The sequence below is a fragment of the Pristis pectinata genome, chromosome 29 (assembly GCF_009764475.1).
Source record: "Pristis pectinata isolate sPriPec2 chromosome 29, sPriPec2.1.pri, whole genome shotgun sequence".
NCBI lineage: Eukaryota > Metazoa > Chordata > Chondrichthyes > Rhinopristiformes > Pristidae > Pristis > Pristis pectinata.
Window position 1 is genome coordinate 14128670 of NC_067433.1, and position 14594 is coordinate 14143263.

The 14594-nt window shown below is 47.6% G+C and overlaps 2 protein-coding genes across 2 annotated transcripts in view; one reads left to right on the forward strand and one right to left on the reverse strand.

Annotated features, from left to right (window-relative positions):
- Positions 1-3652, reverse strand: part of LOC127584242 (phosphatidate cytidylyltransferase 2-like) — a 40616-nt gene extending 36964 nt beyond the window's left edge. The window contains 1 exon segment of the mRNA XM_052040878.1: positions 3298-3652. Coding sequence (XP_051896838.1) covers positions 3298-3354 — 57 coding nt within the window. The 5' untranslated portion in view covers positions 3355-3652.
- A 2147-nt stretch (positions 3653-5799) lies between these two features.
- pcna (proliferating cell nuclear antigen) lies at positions 5800-14064 on the forward strand. Its single transcript, XM_052041155.1, has 6 exons — positions 5800-6136; positions 8458-8555; positions 10053-10120; positions 10236-10430; positions 11960-12083; positions 13744-14064. The coding sequence occupies exons 1-6, from the start codon at positions 5916-5918 to the stop codon at positions 13821-13823; spliced, it is 786 nt and encodes a 261-aa protein (XP_051897115.1). The 5' UTR covers positions 5800-5915; the 3' UTR covers positions 13824-14064.
- Positions 14065-14594: the final 530 nt, after the last annotated feature.

Consider the following 14594-nt stretch of genomic DNA (forward strand, 5'->3'; position numbering starts at 1 on the left):
AAGGAAAAGATGTGGTGCATGCATTAGGAAAACCTTAAACAACCGCTATACCTTGGGATGAACTATCTCAACCTAGACATGGACAGACACCACCAGGGAGTAACAGATGGACTTTCATGGCAAGCTGCACCATTGTCAGTAATTTAGAGAAATCTTAGAATTGCAACGCTCAGCATGGGGTAGCATTAGGTCTCTCTTAGAGAAATGGGTCCATCCACAATGAATAGCACAAAATGGGCTAGACCAGTGATACTCAGTCTCAAACCACAATTTGCTCTTTGACATGCAGCTTGAGGCTCTTCAAGACCTTCAGTTCTGTATTAGAATATGAAGTTTTATTAAACTAGACTTTAATAATTGTTTCCCATTATACACTGCTAACATCAGTTAAAAATTAATTAGAATTCTTTGAACCATCACGTGTATTCCTTTTTTCAAATGTTAAACACCCTGCTGAGGGCATGAAACATGGCAAAAGCAAAAATGAAGGCATGCAGACTGAACCAGATCTTTTAGTGAAGAGAAACAAAGTGCTGGAATCCAGATGAAAAACACGATGATGCTGGAGAAACTCAGCAGGTCAGGCAGCATCCGTGGAGAAAAGCAAACGGTCAACGTTTCAGCTCAGGACTGAAGATAGGAAAAGGGGAAGCCCAATATATAGGAGGGAAAAGCAGAGCAGTGATAGGTGGACAAAAGAGGGGAGGCGGGGTGGACACAGCGTGGTGATAGGTAGATGCAGGTAAGAGATAGGCAGATGAGAGGGAGAAGGGGAGAGCAGATTCACCAGGGGATGGGTCAAAGGTAAGGAGAGAAAAAAAGAGGGGGTAGAAAAAAAGGGATAGGCTAGGAAAGGGAAAAGAAGCAGCATGGTTGTGGGGTGTGGGGATTACTTAAAGTGGGAGAATTTAATGTTCATGCCTTTTAGAGAAAGGTGAGAACACAATTTCGTTGCACCAAGTAGTGGAGGTAAATTTGTCTGCTTAATAAGCAACAATTCTGTTGTCCAATTCAGCAATAATAAAATCAAAGATTAAAAACAACAGGCAAATTCGACTTCCACTGCAGCACACAAAAGAGACCTGCAATTTGCTGTCTCAAGCATAGAACACTACTCGATGGAACTTAAGGCTCATCAAACTGACACCCAGGAATTAAATACATGCAATAAATACCTGAGCTAAATTTAGCTTTAATTGCACTGAAAAGACTTATTTAGTGAAAATTTTAGTGGATTTGGCTATATATTCTGTAGTTATAGATTTAGTATGATTAGCATGTGTTTGGTGGGGTAGTGTGCAGTCATGTGGCTCTTCTAGTTAATGGTGATTGTGAACATGGTCCCTGAGTCATATAATGGTATCACTGTGCTCTTCAGAATTTCAATGGAACTGAATTTCAGGAGAGAAGAATACATTGCCACTACAATATGACATGTTTAGATTGATCGACTGGGAAGGAATAACTAATCCAGATCCCAAACTACATAATACACGGTGAAAGACTAAAAGTTAAAGTCATCGAAAGAATGTCTTGAAACGTAAATCCTCCTCTGAAATTTTTTGCAGAAAACAAACTGACCTTGTACCCAGCAGGTACGTCCAAGTAAAAAAAAACTATAGCTCTTACAGTAATGTCATGATGTTCAATGTGTCTTGAATAATTTTATCTCCAGTCCTCCCACAAATCTGTTCCATAAATTAATCACACCTAGTCTTAAATTCCTCTTTTGCTGGACTCAATTTCTGTCCTTACAGCCTTTATTGGTATTTTGAAATATTGGTCAAGATTTCATATGTTTTCACATTCACTGGTTCTTATATTTTCATCAGCTGTTTAGCTGCCATCTGCCAAGGCTGTCAAAACAAAAAGCTTCCCTTAGCTCTATGTGCATCGTTGATCACTTTGAGTGTCTCCCTCAAGCACCAATAATCAAACCCAAACTTTACCTAGACACTTCCCAGGATACAGTCACATTGCAACATCCCAATCTTACAAAATCTTGTGGGCCAGTCACAGGAATGAGGGAGGGTGGCGGGCGGGGGTGTCCCAGATGCCCTCAGAGGACCGTTTCAAAAAAAGATCTCAATTTCTCTGATGCCTTTCACAACATCCAAATATTTCCCAGCCAATTAATGAAGTATTCGAACATTTCTAATGTGGGAAACACAGCAACCAATTTGCACGCAGCACACTCCCATGAACATCAATGTAGTAATCATCAAATCATCTGCACGCAGCACAGTCCCATGAACATCAATGTAGTAATCATCAAATCGTCTGCCTGGTGATGAGTGATCGAGGGATTAAATATTGGCCCCAGGACACCAAGAAGAACATATTTAGTTTCCCTTCAGACTGTGGATTAGACATGACAGAAGAGACAGTGCTTTACTCCTTCAACACTGTACTCGAATGTCCACTCAAGTCTGTGGAGTGAGTAGGATTCAACAGAGAACCTTTCTGATTCACACCGGTGGCACAGCGTGGGGCTGGAATCTGGAAAATGTGTGAATGCCCTGGAATGAAACGATTTGGAGACTAGTGTGGAGCAAACAATGGGGAATGGGCAGGTGAGGGGAGATGATCAGTGATGCAGATCTGGATGTGGGTGGCGAAGAATTTGGGGGACAGAATTTCAGGAAAAGGGAGGGATTGGATGAGGAGGATGATATGGGGGGGGTCACTTAGGGGGGGAGAGGGAGAGAGACGGGAGTGAGGGGGGGGACACCGGAGTGGGGGGGGGGACACCGGAGTGGGGGGGGGGGAGGGGGACACCGGAGTGGGGAGGGGGAGACACGGGAGTGGGGGGGGGGGAGACACGGGAGTGGGGGGGGGGGGAAGACACGGGAGTGGGGGGGGGAGGGAGACACGGGAGTGGGGGGGGAGGGAGACACGGGAGTGGGGGGGGGAGGGAGACACGGGAGTGGGGGGGGGAGGGAGACACGGGAGTGGGGGGGGGAGGGAGACACGGGAGTGGGGGGGGGAGGGAGACACGGGAGTGGGGGGGGGAGGGAGACGGGAGTGGGGGGGGGGAGACACGGGAGTGGGGGGGGAGGGAGACACGGGAGTGGGGGGGGGAGACACGGGAGTGGGGGGGGGAGACACGGGAGTGGGGGGGGGGAGACACGGGAGTGGGGGGGGAGGGAGACACGGGAGTGGGGGGGGGAGGGAGACACGGGAGTGGGGGGGGGAGGGAGACGGGAGTGGGGGGGGAGGGGGGAGACACGGGACCGTAGATCCCTCCCCCCGTTGAAGGGGGTGGGTGTCCGTCGCCCCGCCGCCAGCGCCTCTCACCAGCTCGGTCAGCGGATCCTGCGAGTCATCGCGGGCCCGGCGCCTCAGCTCCGTCATGTCGCTCCGCTTCTCCCGCCGCTTCCCCGCGGGGCTCCGCCGACGCCGCTGCTGATTCCGCGGGCAGCCCGAATGCGGCCTGCGGTCGCTGTCACCGGTCGGCGAGCTTCAGGCCCCCAAATGCCGGGAGTAACAGGAACCTGCAGCTCCTCAGCAACCACAGAACCGCCTCACCTCCAGCCAGCGCTCCGCGTCCGGTCTTCCCGGCCGGTGGGGGAGCACTGGAGAGCACCGGCCAGCGGTCCTCCCAACGCCAGGGGCCGCTGAGGAGCACCGGCCAGCGGTCCTCCCAACGCCAGGGCTCGCTGAGGAGCACCGGCCAGCGGTCCTCCCAACGCCAGGGGCCGCTGAGGAGCACCGGCCAGCGGTCCTCCCAACGCCAGGGGCCGCTGAGGAGCACCGGCCAGCGGTCCTCCCAACGCCAGGGCTCGCTGAGGAGCACCGGCCAGCGGTCCTCCCAACGCCAGGGGCCGCTGAGGAGCACCGGCCAGCGGTCCTCCCAACGCCAGGGGCCGCTGAGGAGCACCGGCCAGCGGTCCTCCCAACGCCAGGGCTCGCTGAGGAGCACCGGCCAGCGGTCCTCCCAACGCCAGGGGCCGCTGAGGAGCACCGGCCAGCGGTCCTCCCAACGCCAGGGGCCGCTGAGGAGCACCGGCCAGCGGTCCTCCCAACGCCAGGGGCCGCTGAGGAGCACCGGCCAACGGTCCTCCCAACGCCAGGGCTCGCAGGAGAGCACCGGCCAGCGGTCCTCCCAACGCCAGGGGCCGCAGGAGAGCACCGGCCAGCGGTCCTCCCAACGCCAGGGCTCGCAGGAGAGCACCGGCCAGCGGTCCTCCCAACGCCAGGGGCCGCAGGAGAGCACCGGCCAACGGTCCTCCCAACGCCAGGGGCCGCAGGAGAGCACCGGCCAACGGTCCTCCCAGCGCCAGGGGTCGCAGGAGAGCACCGGCCAACGGTCCTCCCAACGCCAGGGGCCGCAGGAGAGCACCGGCCAACGGTCCTCCCAACGCCAGGGGCCGCAGGAGAGCATCGGCCAACGGTCCTCCCAACGCCAGGGGCCGCAGGAGAGCACCGGCCAACGGTCCTCCCAACGCCGGGGGCCGCTGAAGAAGGCATAGCGCTGGTCACCGGTCCTCCAACGCTAGGAGGCAGAGAAGAGCGCCGATTCGTTCTCACATTGGCGGGGAGCCAGGGTAGGAGTGGGCATGGGAGGTGAAAGGCAGTCGGGACAATGTTCCTCCAGCCCTTCCATCCTGTGGGTTCATGTTTCTATTAAACCATTCAAACCATCCAGGTTCCAATTACATCTAACATTAATATTGGCATTTATCTTGTGGACCCCATGTTGCCCAAAAGTTGCTACATTGCAAACTTCTATTTTCTTTTTCAATCTTTTTATTGAATTTCAAATTAATATACATAACATTAATGATTATACATCTGGTGCGAAGAGATCGGGATAACAATAATAACAGTTAATATATACACTCACAAGGAGTAAACTATATAGTCTGGATCTCCCGCTCTCTTGCTAAGTGAGCATAATACAAAAAAAGATTGAAAAGAGATTCAATTATATGGAAAGAGAATCCTCAAATCAAAAAAAAATAGACAAAAGCAAACCAAAAACTTAAAGAAATCGGACTGATATTTCTTCGGTTAAAAACATTATTATGTCGTTAGCTCCGCTCTATATTCAAAGGTTATTGAACTTCTACTATTCTTCATTAACGTTGGTACTTTTTGAGATCACGAGAAGCCCTGTATGTGAACACAAGACGTCCTTTAAAATGTGCAATTACGACATTCTGACAGGGAACATGATAGAAACGCTGATAGTGGAAATTTAAATCAGTATGGACACTAATGTATCTGGCAGTGTATTATATGTATCCATGCAATATTGCTGTATTCGTTGAACTGATAAACATCTGGGCTACAATTCATTGCAAAGGTTTAACAAACTTTTGAAGACAATTCATACATTATCAGATAATGTTTGTTAATTGTACATTTCATAGAATCATAGAACAATACAGCACAATACAGGCCCTTCGGCCCTCAATGTTGTGCCGACCTTTAAACCTCGCCTAAGACTATCTAACCCCTTCCTCCCACATATCGCTCTATTTAAAATTCCTCCATATGCTTATCTAGCATATTTCTTATTAGTCCTTTGAGCAGTCGCAGTTGTGCAGAAAAACAAACTACAAGTCAGAAAATAATACTTACAATGTAAAACGCATTGGCGTCGTTTGATATTAATCTCCATATATTAATCGAGTCACTTTCGAGAAAATGTGATTCAAATACCTGCCTTTAATAAAGGTTTTAAAATCTTGTTCACGTCATATTTTTAAAATGAAACGTAATTTCGCGCCGTTGCCATATTTGGAAAGAACGATTTGCATAAGGTTATATCAGGAAGTGAGCGTGCTGCGGGCCCGTTCATTTGCTGGTGACACTGGGAGAGATTAAATTGCGTGTCTGGTGCAATCTTTCCATTAAACCTCCTCTTGTTGTTTCATTGGCGCTGCAAGTGTTTGATATTATTTGTAAAGATGTTCGAGGCTCGCTTAGTACAGGGTAGCATCCTGAAGAAGGTGCTGGAGGCTTTAAAGGATCTGATCACCGAGGCTTGTTGGGACATCAGCTCGACCGGCATCAGTCTGCAATCCATGGATAGTTCGCATGTCTCCCTGGTGCAGCTCACCCTCCGCAGCGACGGGTTCGATACATACCGTTGCGACAGGAACCTATCCATGGGGGTAAATCTCAGCAGGTTCGTGCTTTTGCAAAAGAAAAATATGCAATTCTGTGTTCGAAATGTGTTTTATTAAATACACCGGAAAGATGGGCCCAGTCTTGGAACAAGACATTTCCTTTTCCTTTAACGATATTTTTATTAATTCCACAAAGAAAATACAGAGTACATGAGTCGAAAAGATAAAATACTACTAAATATTGATAAATGCAATAATGGAGAGGCTGCTTTAATCCACATGTTTTGGACATGTCCGAGTCTTAAAAAATACTGGTAGAGGGGTTTCAAACTTTTTCGGAACAAGACATTAACCTAAAAATGCATCTTATAAGTTTTTGCTTTGGAATCATGGACTTACCTAAACCTGCAAAAATGTAACATGATGATCCAAGTGAACGCCTTCCTTTTATACCGCTTGTATAATAGTCGGGCAGCTAAAATGGACGCAGCGACTTGTATTTAGGTGTGTAACTGTTTGCATGGGCCAGATCCCTCACTTTTGTGAGGGGGTTTTTATTTGGACCGGGGTATCCGGGCCATTTTGCTGCGTTGCCCCCAAGACCCCATTTCCCTCCGTTTTTGTTACAAAAAGGCGCCACCGGCCCGGCTGTGACGTCACTTGCGCGCGAAAGGAGGGAGGGCGGGTTGGCGGGAATCTGCCCAGACTTGCTACAGTTCATTGAGAAGGGGGAGTCCAGCCACTCGCTGAGTTTTAATCCTGTTGTAACTAAGTTTAAATTTGATATTTTTTTTAAACCCACGCTTCACTCTCCTTCCAGCAGTTTTCAGGAACAGAGACTATTCCTTAATTTATCTTGTCCCAACGTTTAATGAGATTGTTAGATAGGCATATGGAGGAATTTAAGTTAGAGGGATATGTGGGAGGAAGGGGTTAGATAGTCATAGGTGTGGTTTGAAGGGTTGCACAACATGGTGGGCCAAAGGGCCTGTATTGTGCCGTATTGTTCTATGATTGATCTCCGACCCATCTCCATGTAGCATATCTCATCCGAATGTTATAACATTGACTGAAGGGGAGATGCGAATAAGTTGGGTGCAGTCTGCAATTATTCCTTGAAACAGATCCTGGGGGGTTTTGACAGCGAGGATGTGGAGGGGATGTTTTCTCTTGTGGGAGGATCTAGGGCTAGAAGTGGCAGTTTAAAAATAAGCAGTCCCCTATTTGAGTCAGGTGATGGATTTTTTTTTGCAGAGAATCATGAATCTTTGCAATTCTTGATGAAAGGGCAGTGGGGGAGCTGAGCTTGAACATCTTTACTGCAGAGATAGCTGGATGTTTGATAAGCAAAGGAGTTGAAGGTTACCACAGTAGATTGGAGTGTAGCTCTGGGGTTCCATGATCTTGAATGTCAGAGCAGGTTTGAGGGCCTACCCCTGCTAATTTGTATGTTTGACAAACATCTATCAATCTAAGATTTAATTTCACTGTGTGCGGAAGAGAGTTCCTAATTTCTCCCACCGTCGCACTTGGAAGATTTTCCTACTGTGATTCTATGGCCGCTTTAAGCCAATGTGGGTGGTGTGGCATGCAGAGCTACAACAGCAGAGTTCTCGTGACCCAGGTTCAATCCTGACCTCCGGTACTGTCCATGTGGAGTTTGCACGTTCTCCCCGTGACTGTGTGGGTTTCCTCCGGGTGTTCAGTTTTCCCCCCACAGCCCAAAGATATGTAGGTTAATTGGCCACTGTAAACTGCCCCTCGTGGGTAGCTGAGTGATAGAATCTATGGGAGTCATTGGGAAGATGGGAGAATATGTTATGGGGAAAATTAGTGGGTGGGGGGGGGGGGTGTTGGAATTAGAGTGATCTGAGAACCCTTTGTAGACTCTGGTCCAAAATGGTTTCTGAAATTGTAAGAAGATGCAGAATACTCCAGTACCACACCCAAGGACCCTACGTAATTTGGTCTGGGCAGTAGTAGGTTATCAGGCACTGGAGTATGTGCATCCTGCAAGACAAGTAGTGATCTGGATAAATTATTTGTTCCTTTCCCAACCTAAGTGTCTGTATTTCTAAAACTAAAGCAAGATGCTGTGGATGCTGGTAAACTGAAACTAATGACATAACATTCAGACAGAATCTCTGGAGAGGGAAACTGATGTTTAAGGTTGGAGACGCAAGCGATTTGAATGTTTAAGGTTAATGGATGGTAACCCCAGGGTAGCCTTGACACATCAATAAGGGTCGAGGGGAATGATCTGCCTCCGCCATGTGTCGCTAAAACCAAGGACTTTATGGGTTTAAAATTAACTCGAAAGGACATTTTATCGAGTGATTACTGACCTCTGGCTAGTTCTAATACTCTGGTTCCATTACAGCATGTCCAAAATCCTCAAATGTGCTGGCAACGAGGATATCATCACCCTGAGAGCAGAGGACAACGCAGACACACTGGCGCTGGTGTTCGAATCACAGAGTGGGTATCAGGCATTTGCATGTTGCAGCTAGCTTCCTTTCTGACAAGTGCAATAAATAAGTGGTTGGCTATATGGCCTCTTGAGACATCTCCTATATTCAGTAAAGTGGTGGTCAGTCCACGCTCCTGATTCCCATATCCCTTGGTGTACAAAAACCTCAACCTTGACTTGGATTGAGCACCTACCAACCTCTCAAGTATAGAATTCCATTGGAATCTTTTGGGCTGAGACAGCATGTTTAACAGGACAGTGCTAAACTATATATGAAGGCCAAGGCAACATTGAGTTGCCTTTTTGGGTTAATGCTATGTGAAACCTTCCCAGGCCCCAAACTGCATTGGGTTAATACAGATTTTGTACAGTCAGTTGGATTTGAGAACATCCTCTGTCAGATCTTACACACAGTTGTTGAATCATAGGGCACTTTTCCCAATTGTCTGTCTATTTATTGAAGACAATCTAGTTAGTCCTGTCTTTCCTCTTAGGACTGCAAATATTTGTTCTTCAGATTGTCAGCATGTTCTCACCTGAAACTTATCGTTGAACTTGTTTCCACCATCCTATTTGGCAAAACATTCAAATCAAACCAACTTGATGTTCCCTTGCAACATAGAAGGAGGTTGCTTCAGCCCATCGGGTCTATACTATCTCACAGCACAATCCCATTCCCCCACTAATTTTCCCTGTAATCTATTGATCGCCTCCCACCTACACGCCAAAGGCAATTTACAGCAGTCAATTAACCTACCAACCTGTACGTCTTTGGGACGTGGGAGGAAACCGGAGGAAACACAGGTAATCACCGGGTGAATGTGCCAACTCCACAGAGCACCAAACTCCGCAGACTCCCATGCTGCCCCTGCTTTCCTCTAAATTCATTTTTTCCCTGGTGTTTTACCAATTAACTTAATCTGACCCATGGTTAATGATAAGATCAGGTATCTTTATTAGTCACTTGTACATTGAAACACACGGTGAAATACATCTTTTGCGTAGAGTATTCTGGGGGCAGCCCGCAAGTGTCACCACGCTTCCAGCGCCAACATAGCATGCCCACAACTTCCTAACCCGTACGTCTTTGGAATGTGGGAGGAACCCGGAGGAAACCCACGCAGACACGGGGAGAATGTACAAACTCCTTACAGACAGCGGCCGGAATTGAACCCGGGTCGCTGGCGCTGTAATAGCGTCGCGCTAACCGCTACACTACCGTGCCTGCCCTATGACTTGCCAATGGAAGCTGTTTCTCCCTGTTCATTCTGTTCAAACCACATCTTGAGCACCTCTTATTGTGTCCTTAACCTTCTGTTTATGGAAAGCAAATGGATTCTGTAATCTGTTCACAGCCATGGTATTCTACTAACTTTCTTCTTCACACCGTTCCTACAGTGCGCTGCCCAGAGTGCTAAAGATTGCATATAAATGTTGGAATTATGATTGGTGTGGAGCTTTGGACAGTAAGTTCAATGTTTGCCATTGACTGTGTCTTATTGCAGATCAGGAGAAAGTGTCAGATTATGAGATGAAGCTGATGGACTTGGACGTTGAGCAGCTTGGAATTCCAGTAAGTCCACTGTGTTGATTTGGACAATTGGTCAGATTGATGATCCATCGGTGAAGGGATCTTTGCTTTTGGTCTCGGGTTGTCTGACTGTGTGCTTTGTCCCGGTGTCTTGCAGGAGCAGGAGTACAGCTGTGTGGTGAAAATGCCATCTGGTGAATTTGCCCGGATCTGCCGAGACCTGAGCCAGATCGGTGACGCCGTTGTGATCTCCTGCGCCAAGGACGGCGTGAAGTTCTCTGCCAGCGGCGAACTGGGAACAGGCAACGTTAAGCTGTCACAGACCAGCAACGTAGATAAAGAGGAGGAGGCGGTGAGTGGCTTTGATTGCTCTCTGAACCGAAGCCTACCTCAAATGAGCAGATCGCCCAAATGGATCAACTGAATGTGTCCATCCAGTTGCAGTCATTTGTGCTCCTGTCCAATGGCGGCTCCAAATGATTTACTGCAATTTCCCTTTCATCCTATCCTCTCAGAGGTGGGAAGCGTTCTCAGGTCATTGATCCCTTTTATTTACAGCTCCTCCCCGGGTTATGACAGAGTTCCATTCTTGTGAACCGTTCAAGTTTCCAACTTGTGCAGCGGTTCACAAGTTGGAAATGCAGTCGCAAGCTGAGTTCCCGCACAGCAGGAGATGCCTGCACCCAGCAGCCGGCAAATCCATCCCGCCAGCCTCTCAAAGGATCATCCATACGTACAGGCTGTACACACGTCGGGCGCTCGTAAGCTGGGGGGGACCTGTATTTGTTCATGGATGTGGGTGTCTTTGGCACTGGCTATCATTTTTCATCCTTTGTTAACCTGGGACTGTGGCTTGCTACAAATTTCAGAGGACAGATTAAGGGCCAATTCCTTTGCTGACTGTAACTTTAACTCACGCACAGACCAGACTGGGCATGGATTTCAGTTCCCTGAAAGGCTTGAACATCAAACTTTACAGCACAGTACAGGCCCTTCGGCCCACAATGCTGTGCCAACATTTTATCCTGCTCTAATATCTATCTAACCCTTCCCTCCCACATAACCCTCCATTTTTCTAACATTCATGTGTCTATCTCAGAGTCTCTTAAATGTCCCTAATGTATCTGCCCCCACAACCTCTGCCTGTAGTGCATTCCACACACCCACCACTCTGTGTTTATAAAACAAAACTTTCCCCTGACATCCCCCTTATACCTTCCTCCAATCACCTTAAAATTATGTTCCCTCATGTGAGCCATTTTTCGCCCTGGGAAAAAGTCTCTGACTGTCCACTTGATCTATGCCTCTTATCATCTTGTACACCTCTATCAAGTCACTTCTCATCCTCCTTCTCTCCAAAGAGAAAATCCCGAGCTCACTCAATAAGACTGGTCAGGAATTTAACCACAATTCACTCGCCTTGCCACCATTCCAGTACTGACAATAACTTTTTACTTGCTCAGCTTCTGTCGTGAAACTCAAAACTAATTCCTCCAGATCAACCATCCAGAAACTTGACCGCAGATCGACCTGGGGTTTTGTCCCTTGTTTGAGCCCAACTGATTCCACAGTTGCTGCACTGTAAATACTTGTGACAATGAGTCTGGTTTTCATTTGGGGCAACTTCAGGGTTGTGGGCAGAACTTGGTCAACGAGCAGGAGGTGGACCAGTCCTGTGTGCTCACTGCACTGAGGTGAATGTCCTCCTGCTGATCTACCTGACTGCTTGTTTGAGTAACTTGGCCTCGGTTACAGATGCAGCGGGATCCTCACTCTAACTGTCCACTTGCTCTATTGCCTGAGTCGCGGCTGTGATCTGTCAGGGCTTGTTGCACCACGCGACAGGCTGCGAGGCTAACACTGCAAACCTTTCCCCCACAGGTGGGCATCGAGATGAACGAGCCTGTGCAGCTGACCTTTGCCCTGCGGTACCTGAACTTCTTCACGAAAGCAACTCCTCTCTCGCCAACAGTCACGCTCAGCATGTCGGCAGACATCCCCCTAGGTACGTGTTCCTCTGGCATCTTGTGCGGGGTGCTGCTGGGATAAACCTTCACTTTTAAGTGAAGTCACTGAGAATCGTTTAGGAATTGATGGAATGTCCAGAGGTCATTCAGCCCATCCTGCCCACACAAGCAAAACTAGAGCAGCTTCAGTGATGGGACTTCCCAGCTCAGTCTGAAGCCCTGTAAGTTACAGCATGCTGTGTGTTCCACCAGGTGCTATTTAAATGTGCCTCCACCTCGCTCTCAGTGAATTCCAGATCATTCGGGTGGAATTATTGACTCACCTCTAATCCTTGCATTTACGTTAAATCTGAGCCACTGTGACTGGTAAAGGGAGTAGGACCTTCCTATTCATTCTTTAGCCCTCTTGTAATTTTACACTGATTTATGTTCCTTTGGCCTGCTTTATGCCAAAGGAAAGCCCTTTGTCTCCTATTTGGTCTCGCTTAAAGATAGTTCTCCAGTCCCGGAAAAGTCCTTATTAAATCACTCGCAGCCTTTCTGATACAATCACATCCTTACTGCAGTGTGGTGACAAGAAGTGTACACTTTACCCTATCTGTGGCCTAATTAGTGTCTTGCACATGACCTATTCTAGCCAGTCCCTCAACCAATAAAGTGCCCTCTTGATCAGCATAAGTACCTGTATCACTTTCAAGGGTTAGTAACCTCTGTTTCTCTATACCTTTCAGTATGTTGATTGTGCATCCCTTTGCTTTGTATAATGATTCCAAGTGGCCTCCATGATGATTTACTGAGCAATTGTGTGATCTCTCATGTTTGACTGAAAGGCATTTGCCACTTTGTAAGACTTGTGACGTTTACTCTGAGCATCTGATTCCTTCATGACCACACCAATAGATTTGCATCCCTTCAGTTTGCTTTGGGGTTGCCTCAGTAACAAGGCTCAACCTGGATGGAATACTATGGTAGTTGGTGGGGTCTTGTCGAGCCTATTAATATTCATGGTTCAGTTCATTAGAATGGAAACAACTAGAATGCTGCAGTCCAGGAAGAGGCCGTTTGACTCATTGTGTCTCTATTGGCTCTTTGGAAGTTTTCAGAGGTGGATCTTTGGAATTCTCTGTCTGAGAGGGTTGTAGGGGTTCAACCACTGAGTATATTCAGGGTAGAGATGGATAGATTTTTGGATGTGATTAATGCAAGGGAAGCGATAGTAAGGTAAGAGATTGGCCATGAGCTTGAATGGAAGAGCTGGCTCAAGGCCCGATTATCTTCTACTGTTTCTTGGGTTCTTACCTGCACAACCTGGTCTGCTGGGGGATGAGACTCTGCACATTTGGGGTTTAAGTGCCCAGTTATTTCTAATTATACAGTTGGAGGGAGCTAACCATCTATTGCCAGTGATGGATGTGGCTGGAGTTTAGGACCCATTGATTCCTGACAGAAGGTGCCTGTTAATTCTGGGGTGGTGTACGTACTGTCTTCTATTCACCCAGGGAAAGCGAGCTGGAGTTCAAGTGCCTGCACTGTCCAGCTCACAAGGGACAACCTGACCCAACTACAGCCAATACAGGCTCGAGGACTAAAAATTGTACTGATAGCGGAACTTGATATGCAGAGATGGGTCCCATCACATTCAGGTCAGGAAGTCGGGCAGAACATGCCAGTGTTTAATGATTAATTTTGGCTTTGCAGTGGTGGAGTACAAAATTGCAGACATGGGGCACATCAAGTATTACTTGGCACCCAAGATCGAAGATGAAGAGACTTCCTAAAATAGGAGCTTCGATGATGATTGACCATCAGACGGACGTGCTTGTCATGCAGTCATTGGAGATAACTGAAGATTCTGTGGGTGAAGTTCACTGGCTTTGCTTTGGTGACCTACTCCTTTACAAATGTCTTGTTCCTGTACTGGCGCTTTTGTAGATATTTTCTGTAAATATGGTATCCAACATTTCACTTTGTTATAAAGAGGGTTCAATGAAAAGGAGTGAAATAAAATGTTTCAGTGGAGTTAACTGCTTGCTTGTTGAATTAGAATGGGGAAAGTTTGGGTTTCAGAGCGCGTTGGAGGATTGGGTTTGGTTCCTGGTCTGGCTGGCAAATAGTTCTGCTAAAAATCTGTTTGGTGTGTGAGTGAGTTACCTCGCACCCGGCTTCAGGAATGGACAGCCTCGACCACTAGAAATCTGGTGAGAACTTGAACATTCTCACATTCTGGGTTGAGATTTTACAGGTAACGGAGTGGAAAGTGACCATTCAGCCCATACTCCAATTTAAGGGCAGTTCCTCTGCCCTTTCCCCATAGCCCTGCTGTGTTATTCCCTTCACGTACTCCACCAGTTCACTTGTGATTGCATCTGCCTTCATTAGTCCCCTGGCAGTCCATCCCAGGTTCTAACCATGTGCTGCATTTTAAAGAAAAATGCCGTTATGCCACTTCTAGTTCATCAATTATCTCTGTTCTCTGCTCTCTGGTTCTTAACCCTTCTGCCAATGGGAACAACTTCTCTCTAACTGCCCATACACCTCATGATTTTAGA

Bases quoted from the DNA above. Each gene is read 5' to 3' on its own strand.
- pcna (XM_052041155.1), top strand. From the start codon at position 5,916: ATGTTCGAGGCTCGCTTAGTACAGGGTAGCATCCTGAAGAAGGTGCTG. The intron at 6,137-8,457 runs GTTCGTGCTTTT...GTTCCATTACAG, and splicing joins ATGGGGGTAAATCTCAGCAG to CATGTCCAAAATCCTCAAAT. The intron at 10,121-10,235 runs GTAAGTCCACTG...GGTGTCTTGCAG, and splicing joins TTGAGCAGCTTGGAATTCCA to GAGCAGGAGTACAGCTGTGT.